This window comes from Schistocerca americana, chromosome 3 (assembly GCF_021461395.2).
Source record: "Schistocerca americana isolate TAMUIC-IGC-003095 chromosome 3, iqSchAmer2.1, whole genome shotgun sequence".
NCBI classification, from domain to species: domain Eukaryota; kingdom Metazoa; phylum Arthropoda; class Insecta; order Orthoptera; family Acrididae; genus Schistocerca; species Schistocerca americana.
The window spans coordinates 736870976-736896664 of NC_060121.1; the positions used below are offsets into that span (position 1 = coordinate 736870976).

The following is a 25689-nucleotide window of genomic DNA, read 5'->3' on the forward strand; positions in this document are numbered from 1 at the left end:
TAGTAATAATAATAATATTAATAATAATAATAATAAACAAATAGAAACAGTAGATCACATCACAAGCGGATGTACAATACTAGCAAATACAGAATACCCCAGAAGACATGACAATGTAGCAAAAATAATACATCAACAGCCACACATCGATCAAGACGCATCCAACACATGGCTAAGAAAAGGCAATATATACAGTGAGACAGAAGGATTCATGATTGCAATACAGGATCAAACAATAAACACCAGGTATTACAGCAAGCATATTATTAAAGATCCCAATACCACAACGGATAAATGCAGACTTTGTAAACAACAAATAGAAACAGTAGATCACATCACAAGCAGATGTACAATACTAGCAAATACAGAACACCCCAGAAGACATGACAATGTCGCAAAAATAATACATCAACAGCTTGCCTTACAACATAAACTTATAAAACAACATGTTCCTACATACAAGTATACACCACAAAATGTACTGGAGAATGATGAATACAAATTATACTGGAACAGAACCATTATAACAGATAAAACAACACCACATAACAAACCTGACATCATACTCACCAATAAAAAGAAGAAATTAACACAACTAATCGAAATATCCATACCCAATACAACAAATATACAAAAGAAAACAGGAGAAAAAATTGAAAATTACATCCAACTGGCTGAGGAAGTCAAAGACATGTGGCATCAGGATAAAGTTGACATCATACCCATTATACTATCAACTACAAGAGTCATACCACACAATATCCACCAGTACATCAATGCAATACGGCTACATCCAAACTTACATATACAACTACAGAAGTCAGTAATTATTGATACATGTTCAATTACCCGAAAGTTCCTAAATGCAATATAACACATACCATACAGTTAAAAGGAAGTGACGCTTGATCAAGGTCTGCGTCACTCCATTTTTAACCGGACTTAACGTCTGAGAAAGTGAAGGAAATAATAATAATAATATAGAATACATCACATACATTCAGCAACAGAAAGATTCACGTTAAGCAGAAAGGAAGGAGGAAGGGGATTTATCGACATAAAAAACCTGCATTATGGACAGGTAGACAATTTAAGAAAATTCTTTATAGAACGAGCAGAAACTAGCAAAATACACAAAGCAATCACTCATATAAATACATCGGCTACACCATTGCAATTTCATAACCACTTCTACAACCCCTTAGATCACATAACATCAACAGACACGAAGAAAATAAATTGGAAAAAGAAAACACTACATGGCAAGCACCCGTATCATTTAACACAGCCACACATCGATCAAGATGCATCCAACACATGGCTAAGAAAAGGCAATATATACAGTGAGACGGAAGGATTCATGACTGCAATACAGGATCAAACAATAAACACCAGATATTACAGCAAGCATATTATTAAAGATCCCAATACCACAACAGATAAATGCAGACTTAGCAAACAACAAATAGAAACAGTAGATCACATCACAAGCGGATGTACAATACTAGCAAATACAGAATACCCCAGAAGACATGACAATGTAGCAAAAATAATACATCAACAGCTTGCCTTACAACATAAACTTATAAAACAACACGTTCCCACATACAAGTATGCACCACAAAATGTACTGGAGAATGATGAATACAAATTATACTGGAACAGAACCATTATAACAGATAAAACAACACCACATAACAAACCTGACATCATACTCACCAATAAAAAGAAGAAATTAACACAACTAATCGAAATATCCATACCCAATACAACAAATATACAAAAGAAAACAGGAGAAAAAATTGAAAAATACATCCAACTGGCTGAGGAAGTCAAGGATATGTGGCATCAGGATAAAGTTGACATTATACCAATTATACTATCAACTACAGGAGTCATACCACACAATATCCACCAGTACATCAATGCAATACGGCTACATCCAAACTTACATATACAACTACAGAAGTCAGTAATTATTGATACATGTTCAATTACCCGAAAGTTCCTAAATGCAATATAACACATACCATACAGTTAAAAGGAAGTGACGCTTGATCAAGGTCCACGTCACTCTCCATTTTTAAACCAGACTTAACGTCTGAGAAAGTAAAGAATAATAATAATAGCCGTCATGGTCGGGGACGACGCTTGAACCCTATGCCCGCCCACAATGGTAACGACACTGCTAGCCAACTGGAAAATGATTTAAATCCAAATAGAGGTGTTTTGCAGGATATGCTTCCTGCAACCACCCTAGAAGGAAAACAAAGACAGAGGATGAGATGGTCAGATGAAGTTAATCGACACCTCATGTTCTGTTATTACCAAGCAACAAACCTAGGAACCAACACAACTGGATACAGATCACAAGTATACACAACATTTATTACCAGATACCCAGAATTAAAATTTTAACAGAACAACGACTAGCTGATCAGATCCGTGTAGTAATCAAAAATAACAGGATACCCCAGTCAGAATTAGAAAACATCAAACAACAAGTACAACAAATACTGGATCAAAATAATGTACAATCAGAAGAAGAAGAAAATACAGTAATGGACTCAAACATCCCAGAACAACACACATCAATTAAACAATCAGAGGAAAACGAAATCTTAAGACAGCCACCAGAACAAGCACAAATAGAACACGAAGTGACCCACATGTTAGATATAGAAGAAAAATTTCAGCTGACATACACAGAATACAAAGACACAAATACAGACATTAGACCATTCTTGCATAGATGACCAAATAACCCACAAGTCGAAACAACAATAAAAACTATCAACACAATCATACACAACAAAATAAATGAAACACAACTATGGAAGAATTACAATTACTGGTTTACATAGGAGCACTCACTACACTAAATATACACACTAGGCAGAGATCTGAACCAATCAACACACAGAAGAAACCCACAAAACCAGCATGGCAACACAGGCTACAGATCAGAATAGAAAAACTGAGAAAAGACATCGGACAGCTAACACAATTTATAAGAAATGAAATCACGGAAAAAAAACGAAAAAGGTTAGGTAAAATCTCACAACAAGAAGCGACAGAGCAATTAGATGAAAAGAAGCAGAAATTACAAGCATTGGCCAAACGACTTAGAAGATACAAAAAAAGTGAAAATAGAAGGAAACAAAACCAAACATTCAACACAAACCAAAAGAAATTTTACCAGACAATAGATAACACACACACATTAAAATAAACAATCCACCAAACATAACAGACATGGAACACTTCTGGAGCAACATGTGGTCCAACCCAGTACAACATAACAGGCATGCACGGTGGATACAAGCAGAAACAGACACATACAAGATGATACCACAAATGCCTGAAGTGATAATTTTGCAACATGAAGTCACCCAAGCAATTAATTCTACGCACAATTGGAAAGCCCCTGGAGAAGATAAAATAGCAAATTTCTGGCTAAAGAAGTTCACCACAACACATTCACATCTAACTAAATTATTTAACAATATAATAGAGGGAAACATTCCACGTGGGAAAAATTATATATAAAAACAAAGATGAGGTGACTTACCGAACGAAAGCGCTGGCAGGTCGATAGACACACAAACAAACACAAACATACACACAAAATTCAAGCTTTCGCAACAAACTGTTGCCTCATCAGGAAAGAGAGAAGGAGAGGGAAAGACGAAAGGATGTGGGTTTTAAGGGAGAGGGTAAGGAGTCATTCCAATCCCGGGAGCGGAAAGACTTACCTTGGGGGAAAAAAGGACGGGTATACACTCGCGCACACACACACATATCCATCCACACATATACAGACACAAGCAGACATATTTAAAGACAAAGAGTTTGGGCAGAGATGTCAGTCGAGGCAGAAGTGCAGAGGCAAAGATGTTGTTGAATGACAGGTGAGGTATGAGTTGTGGCAACTTGAAATTAGCGGAGATTGAGGCCTGGTGGATAACGGGAAGAGAGGATATACTGAAGAGCAAGTTCCCATCTCCGGAGTTCGGATACGTTGGTGTTAGTGGGAAGTACCCAGATAACCCGGACAGTGTAACACTGTGCCAAGATGTGCTGGCCGTGCACCAAGGCATGTTTAGCCACAGGGTGATCCTCATTACCAACAAACACTGTCTGCCTGTGTCCATTCATGCGAATGGACAGTTTGTTGCTGGTCATTCCCACATAGAATGCGTCACAGTGTAGGCAGGTCAGTTGGTAGATCACGTGGGTGCTTTCACACGTGGCTCTGCCTTTGATCGTGTACACCTTCCGGGTTACAGGACTGGAGTAGGTGGTGGTGGGAGGGTGCATGGGACAGGTTTTACACCGGGGGCGGTTACAAGGGTAGGAGCCAGAGGGTAGGGAAGGTGGTTTGGGGATTTCATAGGGATGAACTAAGAGGTTACGAAGGTTAGGTGGACGGCGGAAAGACACTCTTGCTGGAGTGGGGAGGATTTCATGAAGGATGGATCTCATTTCAGGGCAGGATTTGAGGAAGTCGTATCCCTGCTGGAGAGCCACATTCAGAATCTGATCCAGTCCCGGAAAGTATCCTGTCACAAGTGCGGCACTTTTGTGGTTCTTCTGTGGGAGGTTCTGGGTTTGAGAGGATGAGGAAGTGGCTCTGGTTATTTGCTTCTGTACCAGGTCGGGAGGGTAGTTGCGGGATGCGAAAGCTGTTGTCAGGTTGTTGGTGTAATGGTTCAGGGATTCCGGACTGGAGCAGATTCGTTTGCCACGAAGACCTAGGCTGTAGGGAAGGGACCGTTTGATGTGGAATGGGTGGCAGCTGTCATAATGGAGGTATTGTTGCTTGTTGGTGGGTTTGATGTGGACGGACGTGTGAAGTTGGCCATTGGACAGGTGGAGGTCAACGTCAAGGAAAGTGGCATGGGATTTGGAGTAGGACCAGGTGAATCTGATGGAACCAAAGGAGTTGAGGTTGGAGAGGAAATTCTGGAGTTCTTCTTCACTGTGAGTCCAGATCATGAAGATGTCATCAATAAATCTGTACCAAACATTGGGTTGGCAGGCCTGGGTAACCAAGAAGGCTTCCTCTAAGCGACCCATGAATAGTTTGGCGTACGAGGGGGCCATCCTGGTACCCATGGCTGTTCCCTTTAATTGTTGGTATGTCTGGCCTTCAAAAGTGAAGAAGTTGTGGGTCAGGATGAAGCTGGCTAAGGTAATGAGGAAAGAGGTTTTAGGTAGGGTGGCAGGTGATCGATGTGAAAGGAAATGCTCCATCGCAGCGAGGCCCTGGACGTGCGGAATATTTGTGTATAAGGAAGTGGCATCAATGGTTACAAGGATGGTTTCCGGGGGGTAACAGATTGGGTAAGGATTCCAGGCGTTCAAGGAAGTGGTTGGTGTCTTTGATGAAGGATGGGAGACTGCATGTAATGGGTTGAAGGTGTTGATCTACGTAGGCAGAGATACGTTCTGTGGGGGCTTGGTAACCAGCTACAATGGGGCGGCCGGGGATGATTGGGTTTGTGGATTTTAGGAAGAAGGTAGAAGGTAGGGGTGCGGGGTGTCGGTGGGGTCAGGAGGTTGATGAAGTCAGGTGAAAGGTTTTGCAGGGGGCCTAAGGTTCTGAGGATTCCTTGAAGCTCTTCAGTATATCCTCTCTTCCCGTTATCCACCAGGCCTCAATCTCCGCTAATTTCAAGTTGCCGCCACTCATACCTCACCTGTCATTCAACAACATCTTTGCCTCTGCACTTCTGCCTCGACTGACATCTCTGCCCAAACTCTTTGTCTTTAAATATGTCTGCTTGTGTCTGTATATGTGTGGATGGATATGTGTGTGTGAGCGAGTGTATACCCGTCCTCTTTTCCCCCAAGGTAAGTCTTTCCGCTCCCGGGATTGGAATGACTCCTTACCCTCTCCCTTAAAACCCACATCCTTTCGTCTTTCCCTCTCCTTCTCTCTTTCCTGATGAGGCAACAGTTTGTTGCGAAAGCTTGAATTTTGTGTGTATGTTTGTGTTTGTTTGTGTGTCTATCGACCTGCCAGCGCTTTCGTTCGGTAAGTCACCTCATCTTTGTTTTTATAAATTATTTAACAGTTACATTGCAGACCCATACACATTCCCTGATACACATACACATGGAATAACTTATCTGAAACCTAAAGATCAAGCAGACATAGCAAACCCAGCTAAATATCGCCCCATAACATGCCTACCAACAATATACAAAATATTAACTTCAGTCATTACACAGAAATTAATGACACATACAACACAGAACAAAATTATAAATGAAGAACAAAAAGGCTGTTCCAAAGGAGCACGAGGATGTAAAGAGCAACTGATAATAGATGCAGAGGTGACATATCACACTAAAACTTAACAAAGGTCGCTACACTACGCATACATTGATTACCAAAAAGCTTTTGATAGTGTACCCCACTCATGGTTACTACAAATATTGGAAATATATAAAGTAGATCCTAAATTGATACAGTTCCTAAACATAGTAATGAAAAACTGGAAAACCACACTTAATATCCAAACAAATTCAAATAATATCACATCACAGCCAATACAGATTAAGCGTGGAATATACCAAGGAGATTCATTAAGTCCTTTCTGGTTCTGCCTTGTTCTGAACACACTATCCAACATGCTAAATAATACAAATTATGGATACAATATTACTGGAACATACCCACACAAAATCACACATTTGCTATACATGGATGATCTAAAACTACTGGCAGCAACAAATCAACAACTCAACCAATTACTAAAGATAACAGAAGTATTCAGCAATGATATAAGTATGGCTTTTGGAACAGACAAATGTAAGAAAAATAGCATAGTCAAGGGAAAACACACTAAACAAGAAGATTACATATTGGATAACCACAGCGACTACATAGAAGCGATGGAAAAAACGGATGCCTATAAATATCTAGGATACAGACAAAAAATAGGAATAGATAATACAAATATTAAAGAAGAGCTAAAAGAAAAATATAGACAAAGACTAACAAAGATACTGAAAACAGAATTGACAGCAAGAAACAAGACAAAAGCTATAAATACTAATGCTATAGCAATATTGACCTACTAATTTGGAGTAGTGAAATGGAGTAACACAGACCTAGAAGCACTCAATACACTTACATGATCACAATGCCACAAATATAGAATACATCACATACATTCAGCAACAGAAAGATTCACATTAAGCAGAAGGAAGGAGGAAGGGGATTTATCAACATAAAAAACCTACATTATGGACAGGTAGACAATTTAAGAAAATTCTTTCTAGAATGAGCAGAAACTAGCAAAATACACAAGGCAATCACTCATGTAAATACATCGGCTACACCACTGCAATTTCATAACCACTTCTACAACCCTTTAGATCACATAACATCAACAGATACGAAGAAAGTAAATTGGAAAAAGAAAACACTTCATGGCAAGCACCCGTATCATCTAACACAGCCACACATCGATCAAGATGCATCCAACACATGGCTAAGAAAAGGCAATATATACAGTGAGACGGAAGGATTCATGATTGCAATACAGGATCAAACAATAAACACCAGGTATTGCAGCAAGCATATTATTAAAGATCCCAATACCACAACAGATAAATGCAGACTTAGCAAACAACAAATAGAAACAGTAGATCACATCACAAGCGGATGTACAATACTAGCAAATACAGAATACCCCAGAAGACATGACAATGTAGCAAAAATAATACATCAACAGCTTGCCTTACAACATAAACTTATAAAACAACACGTTCCCACATACAAGTATGCACCACAAAATGTACTGGAGAATGATGAATACAAATTATACTGGAACAGAACCATTATAACAGATAAAACAACACCACATAACAAACCTGACATCATACTCACCAATAAAAAGAAGAAATTAACACAACTAATCGAAATATCCATACCCAATACAACAAATATACAAAAGAAAACAGGAGAAAAAATTGAAAATTACATCCAACTGGCTGAGGAAGTCAAAGACATGTGGCATCAGGATAAAGTTGACATCATACCAATTATACTATCAACTACAGGAGTCATACCACACAATATCCACCAGTACATCAATGCAATACAGCTACATCCAAACATATATATACAACTACAGAAATCCGTAATTATTGATACATGTTCAATTACCCGAAAGTTCCTAAATGCAATATAACACATACCGTACAGTTAAAAGGAAGTGACGCTTGATCAAGGTCCGCGGCACTCCATTTTTAACCGGACTTAACGTCTGAGAAAGTGAAGGAAATAATAATAATGGTTATAAAATATCCAACATTCCACATAACACCTTCACTGTATGTTTTTTTCCTTCTGTTTTCCTTTCTAGAAATCTTACCCTCAAGCTATGCATAATGCAATACTAACACCTCTTCCTCTTTCTGAGCTCTACATCTCAATCATTATGGAGGGATGCTGACTGAGTTTTCAGGATAGCAAATGGGAAGTTGCAGTACAGAAAATGGCCCAGAGGTCACAAGTGTGTGTGTGTGTGTGTGTGTGTGTGTGTGTGTGTGTGTTTGTGTGTGGTTGTGTGTGTGTGTGTGTCAGTGCGGCATTACATTATTTAATAAGTTATTTGAAAAGAAAGTGTTGTATATCAGGAGTAAATCTAATGATTGTCTCTAACTAGAAGTCTGTAAATATATGTGTATATGAATTAGCTTATTTTAAATTGATCTAAATTTGTAAATACTTTGACATGTCCTATATCCTTGTAAAAAGAGATCTACAGATGAATAGAGCTACTACTACTACTACTACTACTACTACTACTACTACTAGAGATTAATAGTTAGTAATTTAGGCAAAATGCTTTTGTTGATTTTGCAATTTTTTTTAATCAAATTTTTGTTTACGCTTTAATGTGACTGCTATTCATATCAAATGAAACAAGTTTACTGTTACCAGTCACAATCTATTTCAGTGGCTAAAACCTCCATCATCTGGTAGTTTTATTTGGATCAGTGGAACGTGTGTATTGTGTTATAGCTTTGGGGTAACTTGTGGCTTCTACTGGACATTGCTACAGGGTACCCCAAAGTGATGACACAACATACATCTGTTGTATTAGTCCACATAAATCCATCTAATCATTGAGGTGTTTAAACCACAGGAATGCACCATGGAAATGCAATAAATAAATTGTGACTGGTAACAGTAAACATGTTTCATTAACCAGCTACAATTTATTTCATCAGTGTCATATATTCTGTAACTACAATTATATCTGCTTTGCTCAATGACAAAGGAAGAAACCCTCATCGTATTAGATGCATTTGTGATGGTTAAATATGAAATTAGTACATTCCATTGCAAATATTGTATTTATGCATAAATTAACTCGTGAAACACTTTACATCCAAAGCTTTCTGTCCTGTCACAATTACCAAATGGAACATATTTTTATTCAAAGATGACTTGCACCAAAAAATGTGTTATTTCATTGATACTAGGTGAGTGGAGGCACTCACTTGTAAACAAAAAAAGGTATGAATTAATAATAAATAATTTAGACAAAATGTCCCTTTTGAGATCACCAGTTTTATTTGCTTCATCAGTATCAAATGCTCTGTAATTATGAATATGTCTGTTTCACTCAACAGCAGGGAAAGAAGTGCTATATATGGCCCTTTCTTTTCAGAGAAAGCCAGTGACAACAACTTCTCTGGATAAAAATTACATAGATGACTAACTCTCAGTGGTAACTACAATGCCACTAAATGGTGATAATATAACCAAATGATTCCTGCTACAGATTCTGAAGGTGTATGATATTTTACACTTGTCACTGTTGGCACCACACATACACAAACATTCAGTATGCCCCTGGCCTTGCTGCTAATGAACAATAACTCTCCCAATGTTATACGGACTCCAAGTGCACCACCTCATTCCTTATACATCTGACACACTATATCCTTATGCATAACTACTCTTTTGAGGGGTAAAATGTACAAACAAATCTGCATTGTGGCTGTGAGTACTCACATAGTACCCTCCTACACCAACTGTTTATGGATCATCTAGAATAAAGTTTCCTTATTACCCAAATCACAAACCCCTCATGTGTTTCAGAATCTCTGGTGGCTTCTTCATGATACACATCCAGGGCCAAGACAGACTGTCTTCATTCTCCACAGTCTAAAAACTCATCTGGTCCTGCTCGGATCAACATGCCACTTCCCTAGATGTTGATCTTCACCTCTCTGTTAGCTTTATGCAAACTTATGTCCATCTTGAGTGACATATTCCTCAGTCCTAAGACCACCACATGATGCAGCATCACTTAATATTATACTAGACCAGGACAACTTAACTATATCCGTAATCAAGGCTTTCATTACACCTAGCTGTCTGATGCAGCTGCCCTACACATTTACCCCAGTCCAGTGACAAGCATATCCTATCCTATCAGAGGCAGGGCCACCTGTGAAACAAGTTGTACCATATGTCAACTCTGCTACAACTTCTACACAACATTTTATGTGATCATGAGCACAAACTAGCTGTCCTCCCAAATGAATGGCCAAGAGTAGAGCTGACCACCCAGTGGCAGAACACACTTCTGAGCACAACATGCTTCATTTCAATGGCTACTTCTCAATGTGTTTAATCTCAAGCCTTCTCCTCAACACCAGCTTTTCTGAATTATATAGAAGTAAATTGTTCTTGCAACTTGTGCTTCAATCCTGTAATCCTTCTGGCTATAGTCTATGCTAGCCCCTGCCTTACACCCACCTCCATAGCCCCATAATCCTACCTTTACTCATCCTACATTCACATCCTCCTTTCTATAGGCTCTTTATTCCTCTGTTCTACCTCTCTCCCGCAATCCACTTGTCCATGTCATTGTGTACTGCAGACAACTCCCTCTGTCTTCCGTCATAATGTAACCAGTGTCATGTTTGTCATACCTTTTCTGTCTGCTCCTCCCATCTGTTAGCCACCCATTCCCAATTCGCCCTTCTGTTTCCTGCTTCCTTCCTCCTCTCACCCATTCCACCCAATACAACCCCTCATTCCATTTCAGCTGCAGTAATGGCATGATGGCACGATATAGTCAGTTGGTACAATGCAGCTGTGTAAGTTGTGTGTGTGTGTGTGGGGGGGGGGGGGGGGGGGGGGGTTGTGTGTGTGTGTGTGTGTGTGTGTGTGTGTGTGTGTGTGTGTGTGTGTGTGAAGAGAGAGAGAGAGAGAGAGTGTGTGTGAGTGAGTTTTATTTGTGTTTGGTTGGCCCAGTGGTAGATGCCTAGGAGATGGTGGGTTCTAAGACAAAGAGCAAGAATAATAAGATGCACACATTCTGTTTAAGTAACATCCTTTTACTTAACTTGAGTAACAGTAAGTCTGAAATACAGTCTGTTGCATTTCCTTGAGATAGGTAGGTTTGTCATAAACAATAACAACAGAGGTTACTGTGACACTTTGAGTACACAGGCAGAATTCAGCTAACAGACAGAAACTAATCTAGAGCAGTGCAGCTTCCTTTAAGTCAGCCCCATGTGGCACTGATTGTGTGAGCAGAGGAAGGTGTGTCGCAGATCTGGCTGCAGATTGGTAGTGCAGTCACATGAGTTGCTGTCAACTTCTAAACCTGGACATGCTATCAACAGTACATGATACCACATTCCTCCCTCCCCCTCCCCCTAAAAACACTCCCTCACTGTTGTCGTGTAGTGATTTTGCCAGACATGATGGCAAGAAAGAGGCTAAGGGGGCAGGGGGGGGAGGAGGAGGGGGGGAGATGCCACTGAGGAGGTATGAGCCAGAGCTTCAGCCAATGACAAACTCCTTCCCACAACCTGCCATTCATCTTGTGAACAGATAGAAGCATCAGCTGAAAAACAAGCCATAGGGTGTGCACTCATTCCCAGGAACAGAATATCTTAATCTATTGGTGGAGGTGCAATGGTGACTGGTGGTTCCTTGGCAGCCCACTGGAAGGCCCACCTCTCCAGCTGTGGTGGAGGTGACGGTGCTGCATCCATGCCCATAGGATCCCGTACGGCAGCACCCTAAGAAGGTGAAGGCAGCTGAGTCTGTTGGGTCCTCCTGGCCTCCAAATCAGCAAAGGAAAAACGCATGGGAGGCACACATAACGACTCTGATGGCACTTCTGTTGAACAAGACTAAATCATTCACATCAAATTTAGAGCACTGCAGAGGACGGGCCAACAACTGTAACTGGGGCAGTGTCCTATGTTGGCATCTTTACGAAAGCTCTGCTGGTGATTTGCCATTGTGTGGCATAGCTGGGAACAGTAGAACGAGGGGAAGAGCACTGAAGCTTGCTCCTGTGTATTAGATGCAAGTAACTTGTTTATCTACAACTTGAAAGTTCTAATGAAGCATTCTGCTTCATCATTGGACAGAGGATGGAATGGTGCCGTCATCACATCTTGATGCTGTTGGTCTCACAAAACTGTTGAAATTCTGCCAATGTGAACTGTTTGCCACTGTCTGAAACGGGCACTTCAGGTAAACCTTCGATACGAAAGATTTTTATCAGAGTCTCCACAGTGCTAACTGTTGTGGTTGATTGCATGGGAACTGAAACTGTCAAGTAGGGTGCAAATATCTAGCACAGGAAAGAGTTGCCTGTGACTTATGTAGCTTGGGCTTGACTAACAGTTCATATGTGCTATTGTTCAACAAAATCACTGATGCACTAGTGTCTATTGCAAGTGTATTTTGTGGTTGGCAAACTGCAGTCACAAACAATTTATTGGTCTGCTGTGTAACACTAGAATCGCTGCTGGGCTTGGGAAAAATGCATTAATGTTTATTGAGTGAGATCTAGGATAACATGTGCTGTTTGGACTCGTCTTTCTGCAAACAGACAGACTGAATGCAACCATGTTTGCCAAAATGATAATAGTTAGTGTCACAACAGGGGCATGCCTGCTGCTTGTGGGTCATGAAACACCAAGGGCAGGATTTACCACCATTAGCTTGCTGCCTATCGCACTGTTTCTGTTTACTTCACTGCACTGTCCGACACTTGGCATGAACTATGAGTACAACCTGTTTACCATTACTCTGTATTGCACAAATAGGAACAGAATCAAAGTCTACTCGTGCACTATCATATGAATCCTGATGTTCTGCTAATTCCTGCAAAACCTGTTGCAAGCTAGGGTCAGGATATATAAAAATCTGTACATGTATGTGAGGATCTGATGCATACTGAGTAATGGCTTCCCCAAACGTGGCATCACTATAATAGCATTCACACTCACATGTGAATTTGCAATGCTGTGTAAGCCCTTGTTATTAAGCTACCCAGTGCTTACTATTCTGATTAAGTTGCCTACACAAATGAAAGAATTTGTAATGTGCAGCTGCTACATCATAGTATTTGTCTAATGCTATAATTAGAATTAGGTCTTGGTAAGGAACACTTTCAAGGTGGTCAGTTGTAAAGAATTTGCAGAACAACCGATAAATTGACACTCCTACTATTGGAAAAATATAAGGTTACCTTTCCCTACCTTTAATGTGATGCACCATGAAGTTTGTGTCATGCTGTGCACAGAACTTGAACCATTCCTCTTGTGTAGAATCAGATGCATGCAATGGTGGGACGGAAACAGTTGCTACATGATGTGGCGGCACCAGTATGTTGGCTTGCAAAGTGAGCAGACTTGTCATCATGTCTATTAACTCTTGCATCTGCTGCCCCTGAAACTGAACAGTCTGAGTTACTGACAGTTCTTGCAGCAGACTGGCCATGATCCTACATACAAAAACCAGTAAACTGCAAGAAAGCATGAATTGGAGTCAAAGTCACTGGGAATGGGGGGGGGGGGGGGGGGGGGGCAGACAGTCAGTTGCCATGCAATGTTTCGAAACACAAGAATGTAGAAGGAAAGTAAAGGGTAAGCATGGTGAAGGATCTCAGTTTTGCTAGAAAGACACAGAATTAGAGCCACCACCAGATTTTTGTATGGCAGATGAAAAGACATAGTTGTGTTGTGCACTCATGGGACCAGCCTTGTTGCCAGACGTTTGGTCAGACCAGTGGTAGATGCCAAGGAGTTGGTGGGTTCTAGGAAAACAAAAATAATGAGATGCACGCACAGTGTTTAACTCCTTAATGCTGACTCACAAATTTGTGCCATACCAATGCTGTGCTAATAACTTAAGGTTAACTGTTTCTGAATGCCAGTGCCGTTAGATGCCTATTCTTCACCAAGCTACCAATGGTTCTGGCAAGTGGTGCATTGAGTGTTTTTGATACCTCTAAAGCACCATAGTTTTTGATTTTTATCTTTCATCTAAAAATTTATTCAGGAATTAAGCAGTTAAGTAATGCCATTTTACTTAACTTGAGTAACAGCAAGTCCAGAATACAATCCATTGCGTGTCCTTGAGATAGGCAGGTTCATCATACACAATACCAACAGGGGCTAACTCATAATGTTTTGAGTACATGGGCAGAATTCAACTAACTGACAGATGCTAGCTTAGGTGGTGCAGTGTCCTTTAAGTTGGCTCCATGGTGGTGCTGGTCGTGTGAGCAGAGGAGGATGTGTCACAGAACTGGCCACAGGTTGGCAGGGCAATCACATGGGTTACTGCCAATTTCTAGACATTGAATGCATGGCATGGTATCAATAGCCTCTGATATCACAGTGTGGACCAGACAAATGTAAATGCAACAGGACACAATCAGGATACTTGAACACCTACATATGCATATTCTGAAGTATTTGAATGGTGTGGGCAGTAGTATTTGAATGTACATTGTCATGTGAAACGATACTGTTATTTGAAACTAGATGTCATTGTTCATTTTTAATTGCAGGATTCAACAGAATGCAAAGCATACCACTGTAATGACGACTACGTACGGTTGACCCATTTTCCAAGTAATATTACAGGATTGTGTCCCTAGAAACTGTGAACCACACTTTTAATACAGGGGGTTGTGTCTGGAATTTGTTTTTCACTGGGGATCTCAAGTGTTTTCAGCCCATGTGTTGGCATTTGCTCTATGGTTCAAAATAACAAGCCCATATTTTGCCTCAGTGACAATTGATTTCAGAAATATTTTACCTTCATTGGAATGATTGTTCAGTAGGTGTTGAAATATTCTCACATGATTGTGCTTGTGCTCTTCATTAAGTTGCTTTGGGATTCATTTGCACAGAGTTTATGTATTTGAGCGTGTTAGGGATGGTTTTATATATGGACCCATGACAAATGTTCATTTGGTTTGCCACTTCATCCACAGTCATCGGTTATTTAAAATCGGGGTACTGACATGCACAACCATGGCATCACTAGTGGGTGTGACTTGATATCCTGCTCTTGCCTTATTTTTCAAACTCCATGGCCCACTTCCATATTTTCAGGCTAGTAGTAAACACTTTTCCCTGGTAAAACATTGCTCCCACATGGATTCTTGTATGAATTTAAGCTCTTGGTGCACCTTCTGACCACAAAAATGAATTATAGAATGTATTCTTCATTCATGAAAATGGAGAGTGCCACAGCCATATTTATTTCATGAGAGTGAAAAGCAAACTTTTGTAGTCTACCCATTTTACCTGTACAAATTTGTCCTCAATAGTTGTACCTCTGTAGGATGTGGCTGAAATGTTGCTGGTGGGAACGATATACTACTAACAACATAGTCCACACCAGAATTTTGCAGTTCAAACACTTTTCTTGCATTTAGATCTTGAAAGAACTACTGTTTATGGCCAGACAAAGTCTCTGCTATTTTAATTAAAATACAGATATATGATAGCCACACATTACACCTGACTGATGTCCTGTAATATGGCTCAAGTGCATAGCCTAGAACTGAAGTAAATATTCAAGAGTTCAAGTATCATAGAATTATACTCTTAAAAAACTGTCTTTCAGATAAAGCTTTCAAATCAGTATGAACACTGTGTGCTCAGCAATTATCATTAGGAAATAACACAGTTCACAATCTGATTCTATTGTCACTGTAGGTGGTGATCATTATTGTAGTTTGCCACAGTTGATTAAAATAACTACACATTCCCTGTCCAATTAATCGTTCAAACAGTCCATAAATCATTGGACCAACTCCTTGACATGAAATTAGGACAAAACTTGGTTGTTGTTTCAACTTGTAACTTGTACTAAGTTGCCTGCTCTATATTTCCCTGTATTGGTGGACATAGATCTCATACATTTCATAACTTTCCACAGACTGACTTAAAATGGGTTCCAACAGGTCTCTTTTATAAGTTTGCACAATAGAAACTGAAATTAGCTATCGTTGTTTCTGGATTTTTGTAAATTGAAATTAAAGATCTACATTTCTGAGTAACAGGTTAGTGGAGGAAGATTTATTTCCAGATGCTGCTATAATTTCTGTAGAACTTTGCTGGTTAGTTTGGCTGATATATATATAGTAACAATATTTTAACTAAGGATGCTAATTACTCAGGAATTAAATGAATAGAAATGTTGCTAATGTATTTTTTCATTGGTTGTATGAATGCTTTACTTATTTCTACATCTTTTTCGGCTGCTTTATCAGGAAGTCAGTAATCAGGTATGTTTTTATGTATGAACAATGATAATGAAATCTGAAATTACTGGTATTTTGTAAGTAACACAGTTTTGAGGCAAACTCATTAACTCCCAATAACCAAAGTAATGTAATAGTAGGTTACTGCATAAGTTCATAGCATTTTTCTGTAAGTTTAATTAACACAATAGATACACATAACAGATATTTTAATCATCAGTCCCCCTTCACTATGTCTGCAATCACTGGGGTAACTTTTTGATTATGTGCAGTAGAAATCAAATGGTTTTGAAGTGAAGAACTCATTGAGCCATGTTCAGAGTGCATTTTTATCTATAAAGGACGTTTTGTGAAGGTTTTTCAATAGAGAGCAGAAAAGTTGGAAATCTGAGGGTGGAAGATCAGGTGAATAAGGTGGATGTGGATTGACTTCCCAACCCAACTCCTGTATAGCTTTTTTTTGTCAGTCTAGCAGAATGCAGATGGGCATTATGTTGGAGTAGCACCACTTTACAGTCTTCACAGTCATTATTCTTGGAAAGTGTCTGCAAGACACCTCAGTTGTTGACAGTAAATGTCAGCAGTGATGATCACATCACTGGGAAGCAATTTCTCATCACCAGTAATGGTACAGGGTAGGAATGGTTGGTATTGTTCACGAGTCAATTGATGAAGAGCAAGCAGAGATACACATATGTCCTCATGCAATTTTTTGTGATTTTGGCTTACAGTATGCAGTACCCATACATCTGATTTATAAACCTTCTCTGTTGCATGAAAATATGTCACAACGATGAAATGATTACAGTTCATCACATTTGCCAGTTCTTGAGAACACTGATGTGGATCATTGTGAATTAATGCTTTTAAATGATCTTCATCAAACCCCAAAGGTCTTCCTGAATGTCGAGAGTGACTAATGTCAAAACAGTTCTCTTTAAAATTAGAAAACCATTTTCTGACCATGCTCTGTGCAATGGTGTTATCCCCACACATGGCCCAAATATTCATGGTTGCCTCCACTGTTGTTGCCCCTCTACTGAAATCAAACAGAAGAATATGTCATAAATGTTCTAATTTCTCCACTTGGAACCACATTTTCTAGTGTTCATAATATCCTAATGACAATATGTAAACTCCAATAGCAACACTGAATGACAAATAAAAAATGACAGTCAATAAATAAATGCATATCAAGGGGAATACCAACATGCAAAATAAAAACACTATGAACTTGAGCACCAACCTAATAGATAATAAATCCCTCAGTCAATATTATAATTTTTTAGGAAAGGTGCATGTGCTGTATAAATGTAGTGAAAATATCACAGAATTTGAAAAAAAAAGTTTTTGAGGAAGAGAGACATAATAGCTGAAAGGATCCATTTGCTTTGTTATAATGTGAAAAAGCTGTAACTTGCCACAAATGGAGAGAACAGTGCCATCTCGCAGCTAGTGAGAGTGCAAAGCCATATTGTTAACATATCAATCATTAGAATTAAAGTGCAAATATGTACTGATTTGCCCTTTTATATTCCACTGACAAATATCCTTTCCATTACCGTATTTTTATTAGGCTTCTGAATGATGAGAATAATGATAATTATAGGATACATTAAAGATGACAAAATGGAAGGTCATTCTTGAAGGTTCACATATTAAGGATGAATTTCCTTATTTGTCAACACTGTTAAGATAGTTAAAAAAATCAGCTGCTATGAAACATGATCTCACATCTGTGCATTAAATGTTCAAACCTGACATACGAGGCTTAAATTTCTGGTGATATTCCTTGTGATGAATCAAAAAATTATAAGGATGAGAAAGCCAATTATATATAAAATTAATTAGTAAATACTGAAGAAATGGTATTTTTTGCACATGCAAGGAAAATGATGATTACTTCAGTAACAACCAGAATAAATTTAAAGAAGTAAGGATACCAAGAATTCTGGCTCAGACAGTTTGTCTTTATTTACCCATGCATTCTACCAGTATGGTAGTATTTATCCCTGTGTAAGGTAGATAGCAGTGACTTAAGTGGAAGTGGGTGGGTGCATAGTGCAGGTTGTATAGTAGGAACAATTGCTAAAGTGAGAACCTTGGTGTTGGGATGGTGGTCTGGGAATTTTAAAGGGTCAGTAGTGTGGCAAGGCTATCAGTGAGGGATTAGCTCATAACTCTAATTGAGAAAGTAATAGTCCTGGAGCGTTAACTTACTGAGACATTCAAGGTCTGGGTGGAATTTATTTATGAAAGGGGTGTTTCTGTGTGTTTTAAAAGTAACGGGTGCAGTTTTAAGAGGGCAAGAAGGAGTGTTCTGGCTGGGAGATTTGTTTATGAGCAAGAGCAGTAGGGTAGCTGCAGCAGGATAGAGACTGAGAAAAATTATTGGTATAGGTTTTGAGGGATTTCATGTTGGGGCAACTGTGTTACTATGAATACTTTGGTTACAGGAAATAGTGTGTTTGATATGGAAGGTATGGAAGCCATGGAGCTGAACATATTCATATCTGTTGGTTGATTTGATATGGGCCAAAAATTGGCAGCATGCTTCAGTGAGATGGAGATCAAAACAGAGGATTATGGGTTGGGATTTGGAGAAGGACCAGGTGAATGTCAACTTGGAGAAGGAATTGAGCTGCTGAAGATAGTGAAGGCATTATTTTTCACAATGAGTACAGATGCCAATGTACCATCAAGAGAGATGTACCAAGCCAGGGTGTGCGGCTTTTGGCAATTGATGAATGCCACCTCCATACTGCCCATGACCAACTGACATAGGATAGAGCCATCTTGGTCTTCATAGCCATTGTCCTCACATATTTAGAGGTGTGCTCCAGAAAGATAAATAAGTTACAGACAAAAATGAATTTGGCTAGTGTTTAAATGAGGTTTTAGGAGATTTTGATGTGGACAGTTAATGTTCAGGAGCAGAGGCCATGTGATTGTGAAATATTGGTGTAGACTTTTCATTTTTTCCTTCTTCACACCCATCTTCACTTCTCGTTCTCTCTCTCCCTTGTATCATCTTTTAACGCAAGCTACATACTAATGCACATTCAGTGACTTCCAACTCTCTGATGACCTTTTATTTATCTTTGGTTCCCTTACACACAATTTTACTGATAGGCACAGTTACCCAAAGTACAATTCTTGGAAATCACTCTCCATGAATTCATCAACTGTGTAAAATTCTCGCTCTTTTAGCGGGGTTTCTAATACTTTCTTGTACTTGTGTAAGGGAGTCAAATAAGCTGTCATTATGTTAAGTGTTCTGAACTAACTTTGGAAAGTTTCTCTGGGAGACAGACCTAGAATGTATCTAATGGCTTTCTTCTGCCATTGAAAAATGTAAGCTGACTCAGGTGCATCCATCCAAAACAGTACTCTAGATTGCAGATGTGATTGGAAGAAGCCACAATAAGAGTTAAGTAGCAGTTTCTTACTGATATGTTGTCTTAATTTATGTATGAAAAATAAAACTCTTGCCAATTTGCTGCTTAAATAATTTATATGTCCATCCCATGATAGCCTTTTATCAATCACAAGGCCAAGTACTTTCATGTTCTTATTCTCAGACTTCATTGCTCTTTGAGAATGAAATAAAGTTCTTCTGGTTTTGCTTTAATTAATGGACAGCTGGTTGGCTATATGCCAATGATTTGTCATCTCAATAATTTCTCTGTTGTAACTTTTAAGATTTTGCAAGTTTTCATCTGTAGTTGTCAGCATGATGTCATCAGCATACAGCACATTCTCATGTAGTATGTGACATGAAAAATAAATTATATATGCAGTGAAGAGAAAATCTCAAAGAACTGATCACTGTGGTATTCCATGTTTAATTTTCAACAACTGTTAAGCCTGATTATTTGTATATACTAACTGTAGCCTGTTAGTTAGGTAGGTTCTAAATATATTTAGTGACTTATCTCTAATGCCATAGTAAGCTAGTTTTATTAATATAGTCTCATAACACTGAGTTTGATGGCTTTGCTCAAGTCTATAAGTGTAGCTCATCTCTTTTCAACACTCTCATATATAATCACTAGAAGATTTCCTACCACTTTTACTGCTGAGAGATTTGATCTAAAGCCAAACTGCTTTACATTCAGTGACCAATCTTTACAAAGTAGTCATATATTTGTTTGTTTATACAGCTTTCTGTTACTTTTGATACAACTGGAACAAGTAAGATAGGCGTGCAGGGTCTGTTTAAAAAATTCCGGAACTTCCTCCACAAAGTTTTTCTACACATACCTTTTACTTATTGTGCATGGTCTCCTTTGACATACTCTCCTCCACAGTTGATACATTGCTCCCAATGGCATTTCCACTTTCAGAAGCAGTCTTGCTTCTTGCTGGATTGCGCAAAGTGCTGTCTGCAAATTTTCTTTTATCTCATTCATTTCTGCTAATCTTCACAATGAAAAAAGTCCTCATGTGTCATGTCTGGAGAGTAAAGAGGATGAGGCAGCACAGTGATTTCTTTTTTTGTGCAATGGCTACACACCAACAGGTATGAATGTCTGGGTGCATTATTGTAATGCAAGAGCCATGGATTGCCTCACCACATTTCAGGCCATCTCTTTCTCACATTTTCTTGCAGGTGTCACAACATGTCCTGATAGTAGTATCGATTAACAATTTGTTCCTGGAGCATGAGTTCATGGTTAACTAATCCTTCGGTAGATGTCAAAGGGTGTCCTAAATGAGGGTCATCTTTAACTTCCGTCTAACCGTTTTCAAACTGTGTAACCATTCATACACCAAGTACAGCTTAAGTACTCATCACCATAGGCTTTCTGCATCATTTTATTTGTCTCTGCAAAGTTTTATTGAGTTTCATGCAAAATTTATTGCAGACACCTTGCTGCTCTTACTCTGCCATCTCGAAATTCACAAATCGTGTAACACAACATTCTAGTCAATGCAGCACTGACCAATAACTAGCACACATACAACAATGAAACTTCTGGCAATTACACATTAAACACAGGCATATGTAGGGGTGCCAGACGCATTTAGTGCCAATACACCATTTGTGCAAAATTACAAATGTTCCAGAATTTTTTCAACAGACCTTGTATAATTACTAGGGAGTTGTCCTTCTCCTTTCTTAAACACTGGAAGGGTAACAGTGCTTTTAAGAGCTCCAGGGAGAATGCTACGTGCCACAATTCTGTTGGCCTGGTAAAGTAATGGCATCTTAATTTCATTTGATATGCTCTTTATGTCAAAATTACTCATTCCATAATAGTCCTCCATTTTAGAATTTCCAAGCTTGTTAATTGCTTTGGTAACATTGTGGAAAATTATTTTAGCCCGTGGGAAGGTATTTATATTTTTTCTTTAGGTAAAAGTGTCTCAGCAACTGTGTTATTGTTGCAATTAAAATAATTACCACCTGTACAGTTTACAAAGTATTCCTTTAATTCATTGGAATCTATGAGAATGGTACTGTCTTTTTTGCATTGATTTATTCACTTTTAATGATATTCCATGCTGCTTTACAGCTATTTTTAGATTTCAAAATGTAGCTATCATTTGCTTTACACTTGGCTATTTTAATTTCATTTTTGTAGACTTTTTTGAGTTTTGCATGTATCTTTTTAAGTTCACAACTTTTAATAGATCTATCTTTAGCTATGAGAAGTAGTAATCTTATTTTATTTAGTTTTGAAGTATACCATATTTTAGTATGTTTTGGTTTGCATTTGGTGTCATTGATATTTTTCTTGTTGCTATTTAGTATGCTTTGAACAATGTCTAAAAACTGCATAGTGCATTCATCAATAGTTCTCTCAGAGGTCAATTTAAAGGACCAGTCCACTGATTTTAGTTCCCTTATCATATTTTCAATGTTATTTTTATTTAGTATTCTGTACTTTACAAAGAAGTCAGTAGCTCCAAAGTCTAGGACTACTGTAATCTATTTTTATGTGGTTCTGTTGGTTGTATTGAATACTGTGTCTCCTAGAGGTAAATAAAGGTCAGTGCATATATGTCTTTATAAACTGAACTTATGATATTACTTTTACAAATAGATGTTTCAACTAGAGGAATTGTTAAAAGATTAAAGAGGATTGTAATTGCTAAATGTTGTAGATAGTTTCCAAAATCTAGGCAACTTGCCTTAAATACATTCTCTATCATGGTAATATGTATTTCTCTCAATAGGGTTTGGATTGTTTGCATTTACAAGTGCTGTCGACATATTTGCTGCATTGGAGGCTGATGGGATTATTGCAGGATTCATGGCAGTATATCTGAAATATGGAGAACCATATTTATTTTCTCCTTGGGGTTCCATAGCAGCGTACTGGGATGGAACAGTATTTCTAATATCATATTTAATAATGGCATATTGTGCCAGCAATGGGTATGTGACTGAACGTTACTGTACTCTTTAACACTGAAACTATGCATTACAGTTTTATTTCTCTTTAGAAAGTAACGGCACTGTAATGTGCACTGTCATACTGTCATATATATTATTTGACAGCTATTTGTCCATGTTAAACAATGAAAGAGCTTTCATAAATCAGTCTTCATTTATTATTCTGCCACAGACTTTCATTATTATGGAAAAATAATTTCCAAAACTTTGAAAAATATACTAGTTTGTGATAAACATAGGAGGGGCAGGATGTGAAGAAACTTTACTGCTGACCAACAATTATTGAAGCTATCACTTTTCATTATTTCATTGATTCATGCATTTATTCATCTGTAGAAAAATTTTGTTTTTGTGGAGGTCATAATTATATATAGCTGAATGACCACTTTGTTATTGATAGCTCTGAATACTGAATTATTATATTAACAAGTCTTATTACATTTACTCTTTCACTGAGTAAATATATTTCATGGGTAAAAATTATTGTTTCTTTAATATATTTAAAGAGTTTTTTTTATTTGCATAGTCCATATATATCAGTGATACCTTTTTAGCTGTTTCAATACCAGAGAAGGAAAGTTACTACTCACCATATAGCGGAGATGCTGAGTCGTGATAGGCACAATAAAAAGATTCACACAATTAAAGCTTTCAGCGATTAAGCCTTTGCCAGCAGTAAACACACATACACACACGCGCACACACACACACTCTCACATAAACACAACTTGCACACACATCTATAGTCTCAGAGAGCTGAGACCACACTTTTCTTTCAGCTGTCTGTTATATACCAGTATTGCTTGATGAAACATATTGGTTTGAGACTTATCATTATATTTTCTATCCTGTTGTAAGCAGTTGCTATCTGGTTTGATGATTATGTATGGAGATGTTCATTACACTCTGCTTAATTTGGGTTCCATGCCTCAACTGGTAGATATGGAAACCTTATAGGATTGCTTTGTTGTTTGTGTGTCTGTCTGATTGTTAAACTCCCTTTTTCTCAGGAATGAGTAGACCTATCAAGTTAAAGTTTGTGTCACATACTGAGGTCCATGCTCCCTTGATGGTACAAAAAATTGAAGCTTCTAAGTCAATGGTCATGAGCCCAGGAGAGGTGCTGCAGACAATGTTGTGCTGTTAGCAAAGGCACTTGAATTGGTTGTATGCTGCCATAGCCCATTAATGCCAAATTTCACCATATTGTCCTAATGAATACATTTCTTGTATGCTCTGCATTGATTTATGTGGTTATCTCATGCAGTATTACTTGTGTGTTTGAACTGACAACTCTACGTAGATGCCACTGCTCTCGGCCTTTAAGGGAAGGCCATCAGTGACTGTGTTGTCTGTGGTGAGAGATAATACCAGAAATTTGGTATATTCAACATACTCATGATACTGTGAATCTCAGAATATTAAATTACCTATTTCAAAAATGGAATGTCCCATGCATCTAGCTCCAACTACCATTCTGCGTTCAAAGTTTATTATTCCCATCATGCAGCCACAATCATGTTGGAATCCTTTCCTCATGAATCACCTGAGTACAAATGACAGCTTTGCTAATGCAGTCCCCTTTTATACCTTGAGTAAGTGATACTACCTACGACATTTGTCACTTCAGTGTAATTTCAACATGCTCACTCACCTAGATGGCTCAGTAATATGACAAACTTAGAGCTGTCGTCAGAAATTTCATTACTGTAGAGAAAGCACTTGGCAATAGCAAACCACATAACCAGCTGTTTCAGGTGGAAAGTTGGCAGTTTAGTTTGTAAGTTGAGATGCACAAGCCTTGTCAAAATTTGCAGTGCCTCGAGAATTTTGGGGTAAATTCTAGAGACACTCTTATTTCACCATCTTGAACACACAATATTTTAAGGATGAGTGTGTGAGAGTGGAAATGTGTCTACTGCGACACGGTTTATGTGTGTGAAGGATGGGTGTGTGTTACAAGAAGACTAAAGTTGTGGTGGTCTGTCGCTGACAAGTGGTGGGTGCGCACGCCTTGGAAGCCATATGTCCAGTACAAGGAGTAATCAAGGGCTACTATTTGGCAGTGAAATAGTAGTGACTGTTGGAAACATATGAAATATGGTTTATCTAGAGACTCATATGCTCTGTTGTTTGACTTGCTAGGAGCAAGAACTGTTTTGACAAGCATGATTAAAACCAAAAGGGACTGTCATTACAGTTAATGTTAAGTACTAAGGTTTTCCAGATGGGGTTGATTTGCAAGACTTGAAAGCGCATGCGAAACTTGTGTAGTTGTTTTATTGTGAAGAAGAAAATGTAGTCATGTTGATATGAAAGTGTTCTGAGAGTAAGAAATCATTTCAAAAGTAGAGAAGTAGTTCAGTATCATTTCTGTAACAAGCATGAAATCTTCGGAGAAGAAGCATTGTGAAGATCGACGCAGCCATCTGTCCTGAGAAGAAGATCAGCTGCACACAATTCGTAAATCACCCTAGTACCACACAGTCTCCATTCGTCAGGAAAATGTAGAGAAAGCACTTGGCAATAGCAAACCACATAGCCAGCTGTTTGAAGTGGAAAGTTGGCAGTTTAGTTTGTAAGGTGAAATCCACAAACCTTGTCCAAATTCTGGTGTCAATGTGGCCCCACACCTGGTTGGAGAGCAGTGACAGATGAACTCTTGTGGTATGGCTGCAGCATGGAAGGAAATCCTGCAAAAGTGCTTGTGTATGGCCC

At 38.5% G+C, this 25689-nt stretch overlaps 1 protein-coding gene across 2 annotated transcripts in view; it reads left to right on the top strand.

Moving 5' to 3' along the window:
• Window positions 1-25689, top strand: part of LOC124605654 (transmembrane 6 superfamily member 1-like) — a 195557-nt gene that overhangs the window by 94328 nt on the left and 75540 nt on the right. For both annotated transcript variants that reach the window (XM_047137479.1, XM_047137480.1), the window contains exon 3: window positions 22752-22953. In XM_047137479.1, coding sequence (XP_046993435.1) covers window positions 22752-22953 — 202 coding nt within the window. The remainder of the gene's footprint in view (window positions 1-22751; window positions 22954-25689) is intronic.